Raw genomic sequence first — 13,072 nt, forward strand, 5'->3', positions numbered from 1 at the left:
GAAATAGCATCCAAATTATAAAGGAGGAAGTAAAACTATCATTCCTTGCAGGTAACAAGATCGTATGTATAGAAAACCCTAAAGACTCTACAGAAACCCTGTTAGTGCTAATAATCAAATTTAGCAAAGCTGCAGGATACAAAAGGAACACACAAAAATTACTTGTATTTCTATACACCAGCAATGAAAAAATCCAAAAAGAAATTAAGAAAACAACTCCATCTACAATAACATCAATAAGAATAAGATGCTTAGGAATAAATTTAAGAAGGCAAAAGACTTGTATGCTGAAAACTACAAAATGTTGCTGAAATTATAGATGACCTAACTAAATGGAAAGACATCTTGTGTTCATGGACTGGAAGATTTAATATTATTAAAACTGTAATACTACCCAAAGTGATCTATAGATTCTAATTTAATGCAAACCCTATCATAATTCCAATGGTGTTTTGTTGTTGTTGCAGAAATAGAAAATCCCATCTTAAAATTCATACGGAATTTCAAGAGACTCTGAATAGCTACAACAATCTTGAAAAAGAGAACAAAGTTGGAAGACTCACATTTTCTGATTTAAAACGTTCTAAAGACAGTAATCAAAACATTGTGCTACAAACCCTTATGGACAGACATATAGACTAATGGAACAGACCTGACAGCCCAGAAATAAACCTCACATCTATGGTCAACTGATTTCTGAGAAGGGCACCAAGACCATTTAATGGGGAAAGGACAGTATTTTCAACAAACGGTGCTGGAAAAAAAATTGATATTCACATGCAAAATAAAGTCGGACCCTTACTTTGTATCACATATAAAAATTCAAATGGATCAAGGCTCTAAATCTGACAGCTAAAAATATAATAAACTCTTAAAGGAAAATATAAGAGCAAATATTTATGACCTTTGAAACGTGACAATACTTTCTTAAATCACCAAAAGCACAGGCAACAAACGAGATAAAATGGATGTCGTTAAATTAAAAACTTTTGGCTGTGCGTGGTGGCTCACACCTGTAATCCCAGCACTTTGGGAGGCTGAAATGGGCGGATCACAAGGTCAGGAGTTCGAGACCAGCCTGGCCAACATGGTGAAACCCCGTCTCTACTAAAAATGTAAAAATTAGCTGGGCATGGTGGCACATGCCTATAATCCCAGCTACTTGGGATGCTGAGTCAGGAGAATCGCTTGAACCCAGGAGGCAGAGGTAGCAGTGAGCCGAGATTGCACCACTGCACTCCAGTGTGGGCAACATAGCAAGGCTCCGTCTCAAAAAATAATAATAATAATAAAAAAAAATAAAATAAAACTTTTGTGCAACAAAAGGACACCAAAGAAAGTGAAAGAGAACCCAAAGAACAGGAGAAAATAATTACAAATCAAATACCTCATAAAGGTGTAACAGCCAAAATACATAAAGAATTCTTAAACTCGATGACAAAAAGACAAGCAACCCTATTTTTAAAATGGACAAAGTACTTGAATAAACCTTTGGATAAAGGTTTATCCAAAGCAAATAAATAAATAGCCAAAAAAGTATGAAAAGATGTTCCACATCACTAAGCATTAGGTAAATGCAAATAAAAACTACAATGAAATACCACTTCAACCTATTAGAATGAATGTAATAAAAAGGAGGAAAAAAAGAATTAGCAAGGATGAGGAGAAACTGGAACTCTCATGCATTACTACTGCAAATATCAAATAATACAGCCACTGTGGAAAACATTTTGGCAGTTCCTCAAACAGTCAAACACAGAATTATATGACCCAGCAATTCCACTCCTAGGTGTATGTATTCCCCAAATAATTAAAAACAAGGACTCAAACAGATGCTTATACCCCAATGTTCACACAGCATTATTCACAAAAGCCAAAAGATGGGATATCCTAGTGTCCATCAACAGATAAATCGATAAACAAAATGTGTATAATCATAATAGAATATTATTCAGTCATGATAAGAAATGAAGTTCTGATACATGCTAAACATGGATGAACTGTGAACATTATGCTGAATGAAATAAGCCAGACCCAAAACGACAAATATGGTATGACTCCACTTATTTGAAATACCTAGAATGGGCAAATTCACAGAGACAGAAAGTAGATTAGCGGTTACCAGGGGCTGCGGGGAAAGGTAAAATGGTTCAGAGTTTCTGTTTGGAGTAATGAAACATTTTAGAAGTAGACAGTGGTAACTGTTATGCCACTGAACTGTACACATACAAATAATTACAATGCCAAATTTTATAAGATATATATATATATATCAACACAATTTTTAAAAGATAAAAACAACCTACATAAATTGTCCCGAGTCCAAAAGATAGATTATAACATGTTACCAAACAGCCTTTCAAATGAAAGTTGATAAAGCCTCAGACAGAATGCAGCCACTCTATACACCTAGAATGACACATCCAATGTGTGTTCACAGGACCACTTGGAAAGAAAATATAAAAGGCATCTTCTCTTACCTTTAAGAATCTTATCAGTTTAAGAGGAATCACAGGTATTCAAAGTTCCAAGTTTCGGAGTTTCAATTCCCTTCACTGCAATGTTTTCAGGATCTGAATGGTGCTCGAGTATCAAAAATAAAACAAAAAAACAAACACTTGTTTGCTTGTCAAATTCCTTAATAAAATGAAGAAATACCCCTAGGAATTCCTAGGAAGAAACACTTTACGTAACAAATGGATATATATTTTCACCTTTTATACGCAAGAATTAAGCCTATGAAAAGCTATAATGTCAAATTTGCAACAAATCAAATATACATTCTATGAAGTGACAAATTTGATACTTTATAATTGAGAGTGCTATAAAAAAAACCCAGCAGAAATTACTAAGCAAATGATTGGCACAAACAGAAAACAATAACACCTCTAGCACAGTGAGACTTCATTATCTTAAGAACGACCCATAAAAGAAAAGGACCCCACTCAGCACAGCCTTCATCCCCAAGAAAGAACTGTGACTCAATAAAACCACATTTTAACAACATGGAGATTTTGTTATTATAAATTTCAAAACAAAATGAAGGAATTTCCACATATTTATAACCTTCAAAGTACAATATTAATACATGTCTGTCAGTTAGAAAGAACAGCAGTTTGTTAGGCTACAAGGTTTAACATAAAACCAATTTACAAATGTGAAAAGCAGTAGTGGTCCAATATTCACCATTACACATGAATCTGTTTCTTCCAGAATTTTTTTTAAAATTAAAATTTCAGTATCGTGAAATATTAAAATAACACCCCAAACATGCCACAATCACTATTCACAAATAAAGTTAAAATGAAATATACAAAAATCCACTTAATACTGTTAAATAACAACAATAAACTACAAGATTTCCTGAACAGAAATGGTAGGACCCCTGAATGTTTTACAGTGAATTTCAGGAAAAGAAATTAAGTTATGACTATTTTCATGATATATAAGGCAAAAATTTACACGACCATTTCAAAATATACCAATTAAGATTTATAGTTTGTAAGATGCACTAAACAAATAGTCCTTAAAAGTGAACAAAAATGCTTAAAATACTGTTACCAACACCAAAGTGTGTTTATGATGTTCAAAGAGATGCATAATTAAAACTAATATTTAGTATCTCTGGTAAACAGATAATACCCACAATAATTTCAAGCAATCCTGTAAGTTCTCATTTCTCTTGTTTGTAATTTATCATGGCTCATTTCAAAGACATATTACAGCTTTCAGCTGATTCCAAGTGAATGTTATTGAAACACATAGCCCCCAAATGAAAGAAACTGTTCCCCAATGAAGTATCATCCTTTCTAATAAAATAAATGTATTTAAAACAAACAAAGCAAGACCTTTCGCGTTTGAACAGACTTCTATGGTTAAGTTTTAACTAAATTTAAAACACAATGTAAAATAGGTAAGTGTATTAGTATACAAATATCCAGTAATATGCAGTAGACGTTTCTAAAGTGAGGAACACGTAAAAAACAAATAATTTTGGAGCTTTAATTTGTTGGTGTCTAATGTGAGATCCTCAAAATGTCAGGGATTCACTTGCTTGAATCAACTTCTGCATCACATGCTTATCTAAACATAATGTGCTTGTCAATCTCTTAGCTACTCTATTTGCCAATGTTCATTAAGAAATTATACAGTATAAACTTAAAGTGTTCAAGATGGCTCACTTATTTTACTATTAAGCAAAGCTAAATTTACATTCCAGGAAACACTGCAGTTTAATTTTAAAAACAAAAAATGCAGCAGTAAAACAATTCGTGAGGAGAAACAGATGCATTCACATATAATAAAGCCACTGCAACTTCTTCAGGCATTCAATTGTTGTGTTAAATAAACAGACAGTAGTTATTTAGCAGCAATGATTCCGCAATAAATAATGCACTGTGTTTCTCTCAGTCCTGCACAAAAATTGCAGCTACAGTTACATCAATAGCTGTAACCTACTGGCTCTAATGGCAGAGAAGACCTTAAAACCGACTGTACAAAAAATTGTCACACTGTGACAACAAATATAAAAACAATCTGTAGGTCTGAAATAAAAAGACTCCACTGTGAAGAGGACAGTGTAGACAAACGGAGATTCCAAGTCCACCAAAAGAAATAATTGCCTTCAGTTCTGAGTCCTTGATTGGTAAGAAAGGCTGGGGGCTGGGCTTGAAACCATGTTATCAGACTTAAAAGAGCATGCTCTGTCTTCTGTTCTTCCCATGTCCTAAAATATAAAGTCATTTTATGAGGCAGTTCAAGGTTCAGTTTTATCCCACATACAGTTATTTGGTGACTAGGAAGCTAATGTTCCCACCAGCAAAAGCTAATATTCCATGGTAAGAGTGATCAGCACTGTCTTAAATGACCCTTCTGTTGATGGGGTCAGTCTACAGCTTCTATGCTTCGAAGTGATGAACCTGATGACTAGGGAAGCACAAGATGTGTCTTCTGCCTCAGGTACCAGGGATGGCGTGTGCAGTGATCAAGCCAGGTCACTTGTAAAAGGTCTTTGTGCCATCTGCAGCTTTCAGGATCCCTGACTTGACTGAGTCAGATTTTTCTCTGAAGATTTACTGAGCTGCCCACATCATACAGAAAAGTGAGTACGTGCAATGCTAAACATAAACAGTTGTGGAATGCACTGTACATTGCTTTTTACATCAATAATTTTACTGATCAATTTATAAACCAAAAGCTTGGTTCCACGCAAAAATTCATGATCGACACGTGAAATGGTTTATGACAAACACACCTGTCTCTGGATAAGAAGAATTTCGAAAACCCGGGTCCTTTTGCAACTGAATCTCTTTCAAACTGAATATTGATACACCTAAAATGCATAGACAAAAATTATTAGGTGAAGGTCTAACATTAAAACAAACACAACCCTACTATCAACAAATGTTTATAAAGCACTGATTCAATATGAAACCATTTTACAAGGTGATAGCCCTGCTGAAATTTTTCCTTTTTGTCCCAGTGTGTTGAGGAGAAAACTAAATGAATGAAGCAATCCACCTTTAGAACCTTTCTTCTTCCAACTCTGTGTCAGAGCAGGCTGTGGGCAAGTGTTTCTCTGAGGAGAATATACACTGTCTGTTCCAGGACTTTCTGGGGTTGGGAGACCCAGTCAAAATATATTATTATACTAGGTGTTAATTCTCTCTGTCCTTTCTCTGTCTCCTTACAATGACATGAAGGTACCAGGCCCTCAAGCTATCTTTGGAATTTTAGCGAAAAACAAGGAAAAGGTTTGTATAACCATAACTGCCTACCTCAAAGTAAAACTTGGTATTAATAATGAAACACAAATACCTTTTTCTTTTTGAGACGGAGTCTCACTCTCTCACCCAGGCTAGAGTGCAGTGGCATGATCTTGGCTCACCGCAACCTCTGCCTCCCAGGTTCAAGCAGTTCTCCTGCCTCAGTCTCCTGAGTAGCTGGGATTACAGGTACGCGCCACCACACCCGGCTAATTTTTGTATTTTTAGTAGAGACAGGGTTTCCCCATGTTGGTCAGCCTGGTCTCGAACTCCTGACCTCGTGATCCGCCCACTTCGGCCTCCCAAAGTGCTGGGATTACAGGCATGAGCCACCGCGCCCAGTGAAATACAAATATCTTTAAAAGAAAACTTGTAATTTATGTCTTTCATTTCCAATCTCTGTCAGAGAGGTATTCTTTCATTTAAATATATCCAGTAAAGTTGAAGTGAAAAGTATTAAGGATTTTTTATTCCAATTAGCTTTGTCACTGACTGCTACACAAGCTTTGATGAATCAATATTGTCTAATAAATGAGAATAGGAAATTAATGAAAGCTTTTGGCAGCTTAGTTCCCAAACATTCTTCTAATTCCCCACTCACCTTACTCTATTTTAAAGTAAAATACTGTGGTAATCTAAAAATAGAATGTTAAGAGTAAAATCAGTGTTACTCAGGCATGGGAAATCTGCTATTACAGTGACTTTGACAATATGCTCACTGCTGTCATGGGGATAGTAAAGTCAGTGTGACCACAATAAAGGAAAATCATCTTTGTATCTTAAGAAAAAATGTATTTTCACAAGAAAACAATTTATGTTTCGGTTATGCTTCGTTAGTTTTTGTTTGAAATTCACTTTTAACAACGCTAAATCAAAGCTAGATTGGGCCTAGGAACAATGCCTGTCATCAGATGGCATGTTTCAACCAAAGTCCAATAAGATTAATGATCCTTGCCTAAGTACTATTGGTTTCCTACAGAGGAGTGACAATGTGCTCAGTGTTACAAGAAATAACTAAATCATAGGGAAATAAGACACACACCTCCCTTCAAGAAATTCTAATCTAACTATAGAAAAGACTAGAATCTTAGGCTTAAAAATCAATAGCCATCTCCCCAATCACCCCAGTCCCTAACCTTGGACAAATAAAAATAAAGCAGGGAAAACACTTTAGGATTTCTCTTACTTTCTGGTAAAGCATGTATTCTTGGTCCCAGACTTCGAAAGTACACATGTTTCATGGCCTCTTCAGCTGAAACCCTTTTCTTAGATTCATACTGTGAAAAAGCAAAGAACTGCTTCATTAGCTTTTTCTCTAATTACTGCAAAAAGTAGGAGATGGGCAAATTAGCATTTAGAGCTACTTAAAAAAAACTTGATTATTTAATATGATGACTATTTTTCAATCAACAATTTGGAATACTCCAGTTATACTCTAATTTGAGTCGCTGCTGAGATTGTGTAATAACATCTCAGTTCCACATTTCTAAGATAAGGCTGGATCTTAAACAAGAATTTACATTGCTTGTATTTTCTGAAGCAAAGAAAAATTAAAATATTTGACCTGTGTAGTTACTTCTCTTCATGAACACCAAAGGACTGGTGGACATATACCCAGTATTTTTATGGCAGCCATTCTTAATGACCTATCCAATACTCATTTCCCTTTTTTTTTTGATGATACAACCTAGAAACCTAGGTTGTTCAAGGTGTCCATCAACTCTGATAGATGAATCATGAATCATAACTGTTTTAAATTTAGGCTAATTATGACAATCCTGCTCCCCAATTCCCAGTCTTTCCTACAATTAATGTTCTGGCCAATAAGACTTGGAAAGAAACCTTGTAGGGGTTTCTGTAAAGCTTTTGCTTCCAAGTTTCAAGAGGACTAATGTGGCTGGTACTACCCTTATCGTCCCCCCTTATTCCTGCTTTGGAGGGAAATATGAATGGCATTTGGAGGCAGAGCATCCTCCAAAGGCTGTAAGTATAAGGAAAAGAGAACGTAAGAGAGCATAGAGAGCATCAACTGCAGAGAATGTGGCCTTGACACAGCTCATCAATGCCAGTAACCAACTACCTCAGACTGTTGTAGGTGACAAGAGACCCAGACACATTAGGAGAAACCATGTTTTTTTTTTTTAACTTAAACATGTGCCTTAAGCATAGATAATTTTATGTGTCATTAACAATACTGAGGAAGTACTACTGACCCCATTCTACACATGAAGAAGCTGAGGCTTAACAATTACTGTAAGATCTGACTTACCTGAAGAAATTTTGTTATCAACTCAATTCCTTCAGAGTCTAACCTAGAAACAACAAAGAACAAGTAAAAATTTATGCTCTCTTAGCTGATAAAACTTTTCAGATAAAACTATTTTCTAAGTATTTTAATCTGCTAAATTTAAATGCCCTAAAATAGTCACTCTTGTTGCCTTCAAATAGACTCAAATCTGTTTTAGTCTTAAAAGACTGGCCTTGCTATTTGTTTAAGGATAAGCCATAAATAACTTGGCTTCAATATGAATTTTCAATATCCAAGAACAAATTAAAGAATTTAAAAAATCACCATGCTGTCTCAAAACAAAGAAACTTCAGTATTAAGAAAGCTTAAATATTGTATCACTTTTCACAGTCTTTCACTAAACGCAAGTATATAAGAGCATCATTTTCCTATTATATAGGTGAAAACAGAGACAAGTGACCCCAAAATGTATCACCGTTGTTCAAGACAAACACAGAAATGAGCAATTCAACAAATTTTTACAGAGTTGTCTGCTTAGCACCGGGTACTAGAAGGTATTGAGTTCAATTTAAATATGCTACAATAACTTCATAAAACTTCATCAATGGTGGCCAGGTGCAGTGGCTCACGCCTGTAATCCCAGCACTTTGGGAGGCCGAGGCGGGCGGATCACGAGGTCAGGAGATTGAGACCATCCTGGCTAACATGGTGAAACCCCGTCTCTACTAAAAATTAGCCAGGCGCGGGGGCAGGCGCCTGTAGTCCCAGCTACTCGGGAGGCTGAGGCAGGAGAATGGCGTGAACCCGGGAGGCGGGGCTTGCAGTGACCTGAGATAGCACCACTGCAGTCCGGCCTGGGTGGAAGAGCGAGACTCTGTCTCCCCAAAAAAAAAAAAAAAAAATTTATCAATAAGGGATATAAAACTAATGACATAATAAAGATGAAATTAGTATAACTAGGGGTAGTAGGGTTAGGGATTATCTTTTTTTTTTTTGAGATGGTGTTTTGCTCTTGTTGCCTAGGCTGGAGTGCAAAGGTGCGATCCCGGCTTACTGCAACCTCTCTACCTCCTGGGTTCAAGCGATTCTCCTGCCTCAGCCTCCTGAGTAGCTAGGATTACAGGCATGCACCACCACGCCCGGCTAATTTTTTGTATTTTTAGTAGAGACAGGGTTTCTCCATGTTGGTCAGGCTGGTCTCAAACTCCCAACCTCAGGTGATCCGCCTGCCTTGGCCCCCCTAAAGTGCTGGGATTACAGGCGTGAATCACCGTGCCCGGCCTGGGATTATCTTAATGGAATAATCTCTTGATCAGAAATAACAGGTTCTATCTTACACTGCCTTTCACTGGTAGAAGTACAATTATGAATAAAGTAACGTTTTCTTCCAAGTGCTCTCAAGTGGGTCCTGTGGATGCTGCAGTCTAGACATTCTATGTAGTTTGCCATTCTAGCACATATCCAGAGTTCCCTGGGCACAAACTAGGCACTACAGTCATGGAGACTTTGCTTCAAAGAAAAGCTTCAACCTTCTACACTGAACATTACCAAAAAATAATTAAAGGACAAAAATAGAATTTATGCTACTTGGGAGAGACATGCAAAAAAAGCCCAGCAAGTATTATTATTCTTCCTAAGAAAATCTAGTTAGAATGGTATTAGTTGCTATAGTAACAATAAGAGTACCAACCCACATAAATACTTTAAAAATATTTTTGGTGTCATAACTGTTTTGCTCTTCCTTCCCTAGCTTGAAAATAAAAGGAAGCATAACAAGTGTGTTATGTTGTGAGCAATGTGAATGGCTTTGGGTTAAAATAAATGATGTCCTTATTTGGTATCTTGGTGACTTTCAAAATTTGGGGGGGTTGGGTGCAGGGAGATGGAAAATGCAGTCAAAGGGGTTATTCTATGTTATCTCCTGAAAATGTAATACATTCTACAAGTAAAAATGTTCTGACTCAAATTTTATTGGGAGCCTTGGATTGATCTTGGGGTAGGTCTAAGAAGAAACTTAAATGAATGGCTGACATTTAGATGTTACATTTTGCTAAGGAATTGGACAGAGTTTATATTCTTCAAATATGAATTACATCATTAACACTGGTCAAAATACTGATAGGTTACCTTGTGTTATAGAGTCAAGATTTTACTTACATAACCCTTTCTTAGGTTTTTGTTAAGTAAATACAGAATAATTCTGTAGAAAGCAAAACAGGAATTTCATCATAATCTTTGTGGTACGGAATAAGGCATTAATCAATGTCTTCTTTCTGGGAAAAGTAACTACATAAACTCTAGAATTCTAATACATATACAGTTCAAAATTAAATAAGATCCTAAAATACGTAAGGATTATGTGTATTATGTATTTTTTCCTGAATCCTTACTGTGGCTAATCCTTCAAAAGACTGAAAAGAATCATGTGTTTTCCCCCCTTTCACATAAGAAAAAAAAATACCTGGGTGCGTGGTTAATTAGAGGCTGTGGTTTATATTTTGGAAAGTTGTAGTTCTTGAACTCCTCATTTGAAGAAATACCTGGCCAAGTTTCCTGAGATGGAGTTCCTGAATTTAAAAAAAAAATTTAAATATATTTATAAATATATATAAAATTTATATATAAAAATTATATATACATATATATAACAAAGTGTCTTAGAGAATAATTTACATTTACCAGATGACTTAACTCTTTCAACTGCAATTGAAATGACAGAAATAAATGTACATGGACTTTTTGTTTGGACTTTGCAATGATACTGTAAAAAGGATGCCTGGCCCTTTTTTTATCCAGTTGATACCAAAAAAGTTAGCAATATTCCTTAATAATATGGTGACATCCAATTTTCCATACTAATTATGTTCTGTTTTTCCATAAAATCTTTATTGCAAAGTAAAACTTAGCAGATGAAGTTACCTAGAAGGATCTATCTTCATAGTGTCCATTCTAATTATTCTAAGTAACAGCTGTTTATGTTAATCTCAGTATCTAATTTTAAAATATGTATTTTAGAGATACAGTCTTATCCAGCTAGTCAATTATGGGTGCAAAATCACTGGGAAAAGATTTCTTCTGTTACCTAGCAGTCGGAAAATTAAGTGCAGTTCATCTTCCACAGTTGATCCTGGAAATAAAGGTCTTCCAGAAGCCATTTCAAAGAAAATGCAACCAACACCCCTTTAAAATAGATCATGAAAATAATTTAGCAATTCATTTACATATTATGAAGCACAAGAATCTTTTCCTTAAGATTGCCTCTCTGCAGAATTTTGCACTAGCCTGTCAGAAAACCTCTTGAAGAGATATTTTAGATCTAACTAATTTGTTCGCATTTACCCTATTTGTCTAACTTTCTATATTGCTATATCCATTTTTCCCACTTAAAATGTCCAACTCTCCTTTGCATAATCCTTGAAGAATAACACTAACAACAGCTAACAGTGACTGAAGATTTACTATGTGTTAGAAATGTTTTTTAAGTGCACCAATTATCTCACTGAATCCTTGTATTAGCAATAGTGTAGACCATGGATTGAACAGCAAAGACAGGAGTGGGGAAAAACAACTGAAGAGATATTATGGTAATCTACGAGATGACAGTGAGCGAAGCTAGGCAGGAGAAATGGAGAGAAACAAATGATTCAGGACGTTTTGATGCAGGAAGCAGAGGTAGAACATGTTGGTACAAGGCGGTGTGTGTAAGAGAAGGAAAAGAAAAGGATGGTGGTTCAGAGAATAGAATGGTGGTTCTTAGAATAGTCATCTAGGAACTGTATGTACACACATAGTTTAAGATATAATCCTTCCATTAAAGGGCTCGTAATCTAGCAACTATATATAAAAGTTAATTTTACATATTAAGTGTTATATAGGAAGTAAAATGATATAGTTGCTATGGAAAATAGTATGGTGGTTCCTCAAAAAATTAAAAGTAGAATTACTATATGATCCAGCAATTCTACTCCTAGGTATATATCTAAAAGAACTGAAATCAGGCCAATGCAGGAGGATTGCTTGAGCCCAGGAGTCTAAGACCAGCCTGGACAACATGGTGAGACAATGTCTCTTAAAAAGAAAAAGAGAAGGAGAGAGAGATAATTGAAAGCAGGGTCCTGAAAAGGTATTTGTATACCCATGTGCACAACAGCATTATTTACAATAGTCAAAAGGTGGAAGCAAACCAAATGTCCATCAATGGATAAATGGGTAACAGAATGTGGAATATATATTTAATGGAGTATTTTTAGCCTTAAAAAGGAAGGAAATTCTGGCATACACTACAACGTGAATGAACCTTAAAGACGTTATGCCAAATGAAATAAGCCAGTCACGAAAAGACACACACTGCATGATTCTACTCGTAAGTGGTACTTAGAACAGTCAAATTCATGGAGAGAGAAAGTATTACAGAACAGTGGTTACCAGAAACTGATGGTTGGGGAGGGGAATAGGAAGAAATTATTAAATGGGTACAGAGTTTTGGTTTTGTAAGATGAAAAAGATTCTGGAGGTAGATAGACAGTGGTGATGGTTGCATAACAATATAAATGTACTTAATGTCTCACAACTGTACACTTAAATTGGTTAAAATGATAAATTTTATGAGTATTTTACAATATTAAAAATTAATTTTAGAAAGTTATACGAGACATTTTACATAAACTGTTCAAGACAGCAAAAGAAATCGGTATATGACTTATTACCACATGAAGAACATAGAAAATAAATGCAACCACAGTTCAGAGGAAGGAACTGCCAACAGAGGCTAGAGTATATTCAGGAAAGGATTTATGAAAAGCTGTATTTTGAACGTTACTAGGAATGAGCCCAAGTTAGAGCACCGGAGTGGGCATTCCAGATGGGTGGACTGGTATGAACACCAAGAGCAAAGGTAGGAAAGTCCACATTATTCCTGAGATATAGTGAGTATGCCATTTTGCTAAAAGGGAACATTTGTGTTGAGAAACAGTCTGAAATAAGTTGGAAAAGGTAGTTTAGAGACATCTTATGGAAATCCTTAAGTATCAGATTGAGGAATTAATTGTACCTTATTCTA

General features: G+C 35.6%; 1 protein-coding gene across 5 annotated transcripts in view; it reads right to left on the minus strand.

Moving 5' to 3' along the window:
• Positions 1-2,995: 2,995 nt before the first annotated feature.
• Positions 2,996-13,072, minus strand: part of CDK17 (cyclin dependent kinase 17) — a 115,974-nt gene continuing 105,897 nt past the window's right edge. For all 5 annotated transcript variants that reach the window (XM_001147273.7, XM_063786978.1, XM_063786979.1 and 2 more), the window contains 6 exons: positions 11,096-11,193; positions 10,475-10,580; positions 8,035-8,077; positions 6,952-7,042; positions 5,255-5,332; positions 2,996-4,726 (listed from right to left, as the gene is read on the minus strand). In XM_001147273.7, the coding sequence (XP_001147273.1) occupies positions 4,689-4,726; positions 5,255-5,332; positions 6,952-7,042; positions 8,035-8,077; positions 10,475-10,580; positions 11,096-11,193 (454 nt within the window). In that variant the 3' untranslated portion in view covers positions 2,996-4,688. The remainder of the gene's footprint in view (positions 4,727-5,254; positions 5,333-6,951; positions 7,043-8,034; positions 8,078-10,474; positions 10,581-11,095; positions 11,194-13,072) is intronic.

Source organism: Pan troglodytes, chromosome 10, assembly GCF_028858775.2.
Source record: "Pan troglodytes isolate AG18354 chromosome 10, NHGRI_mPanTro3-v2.0_pri, whole genome shotgun sequence".
NCBI classification, from domain to species: domain Eukaryota; kingdom Metazoa; phylum Chordata; class Mammalia; order Primates; family Hominidae; genus Pan; species Pan troglodytes.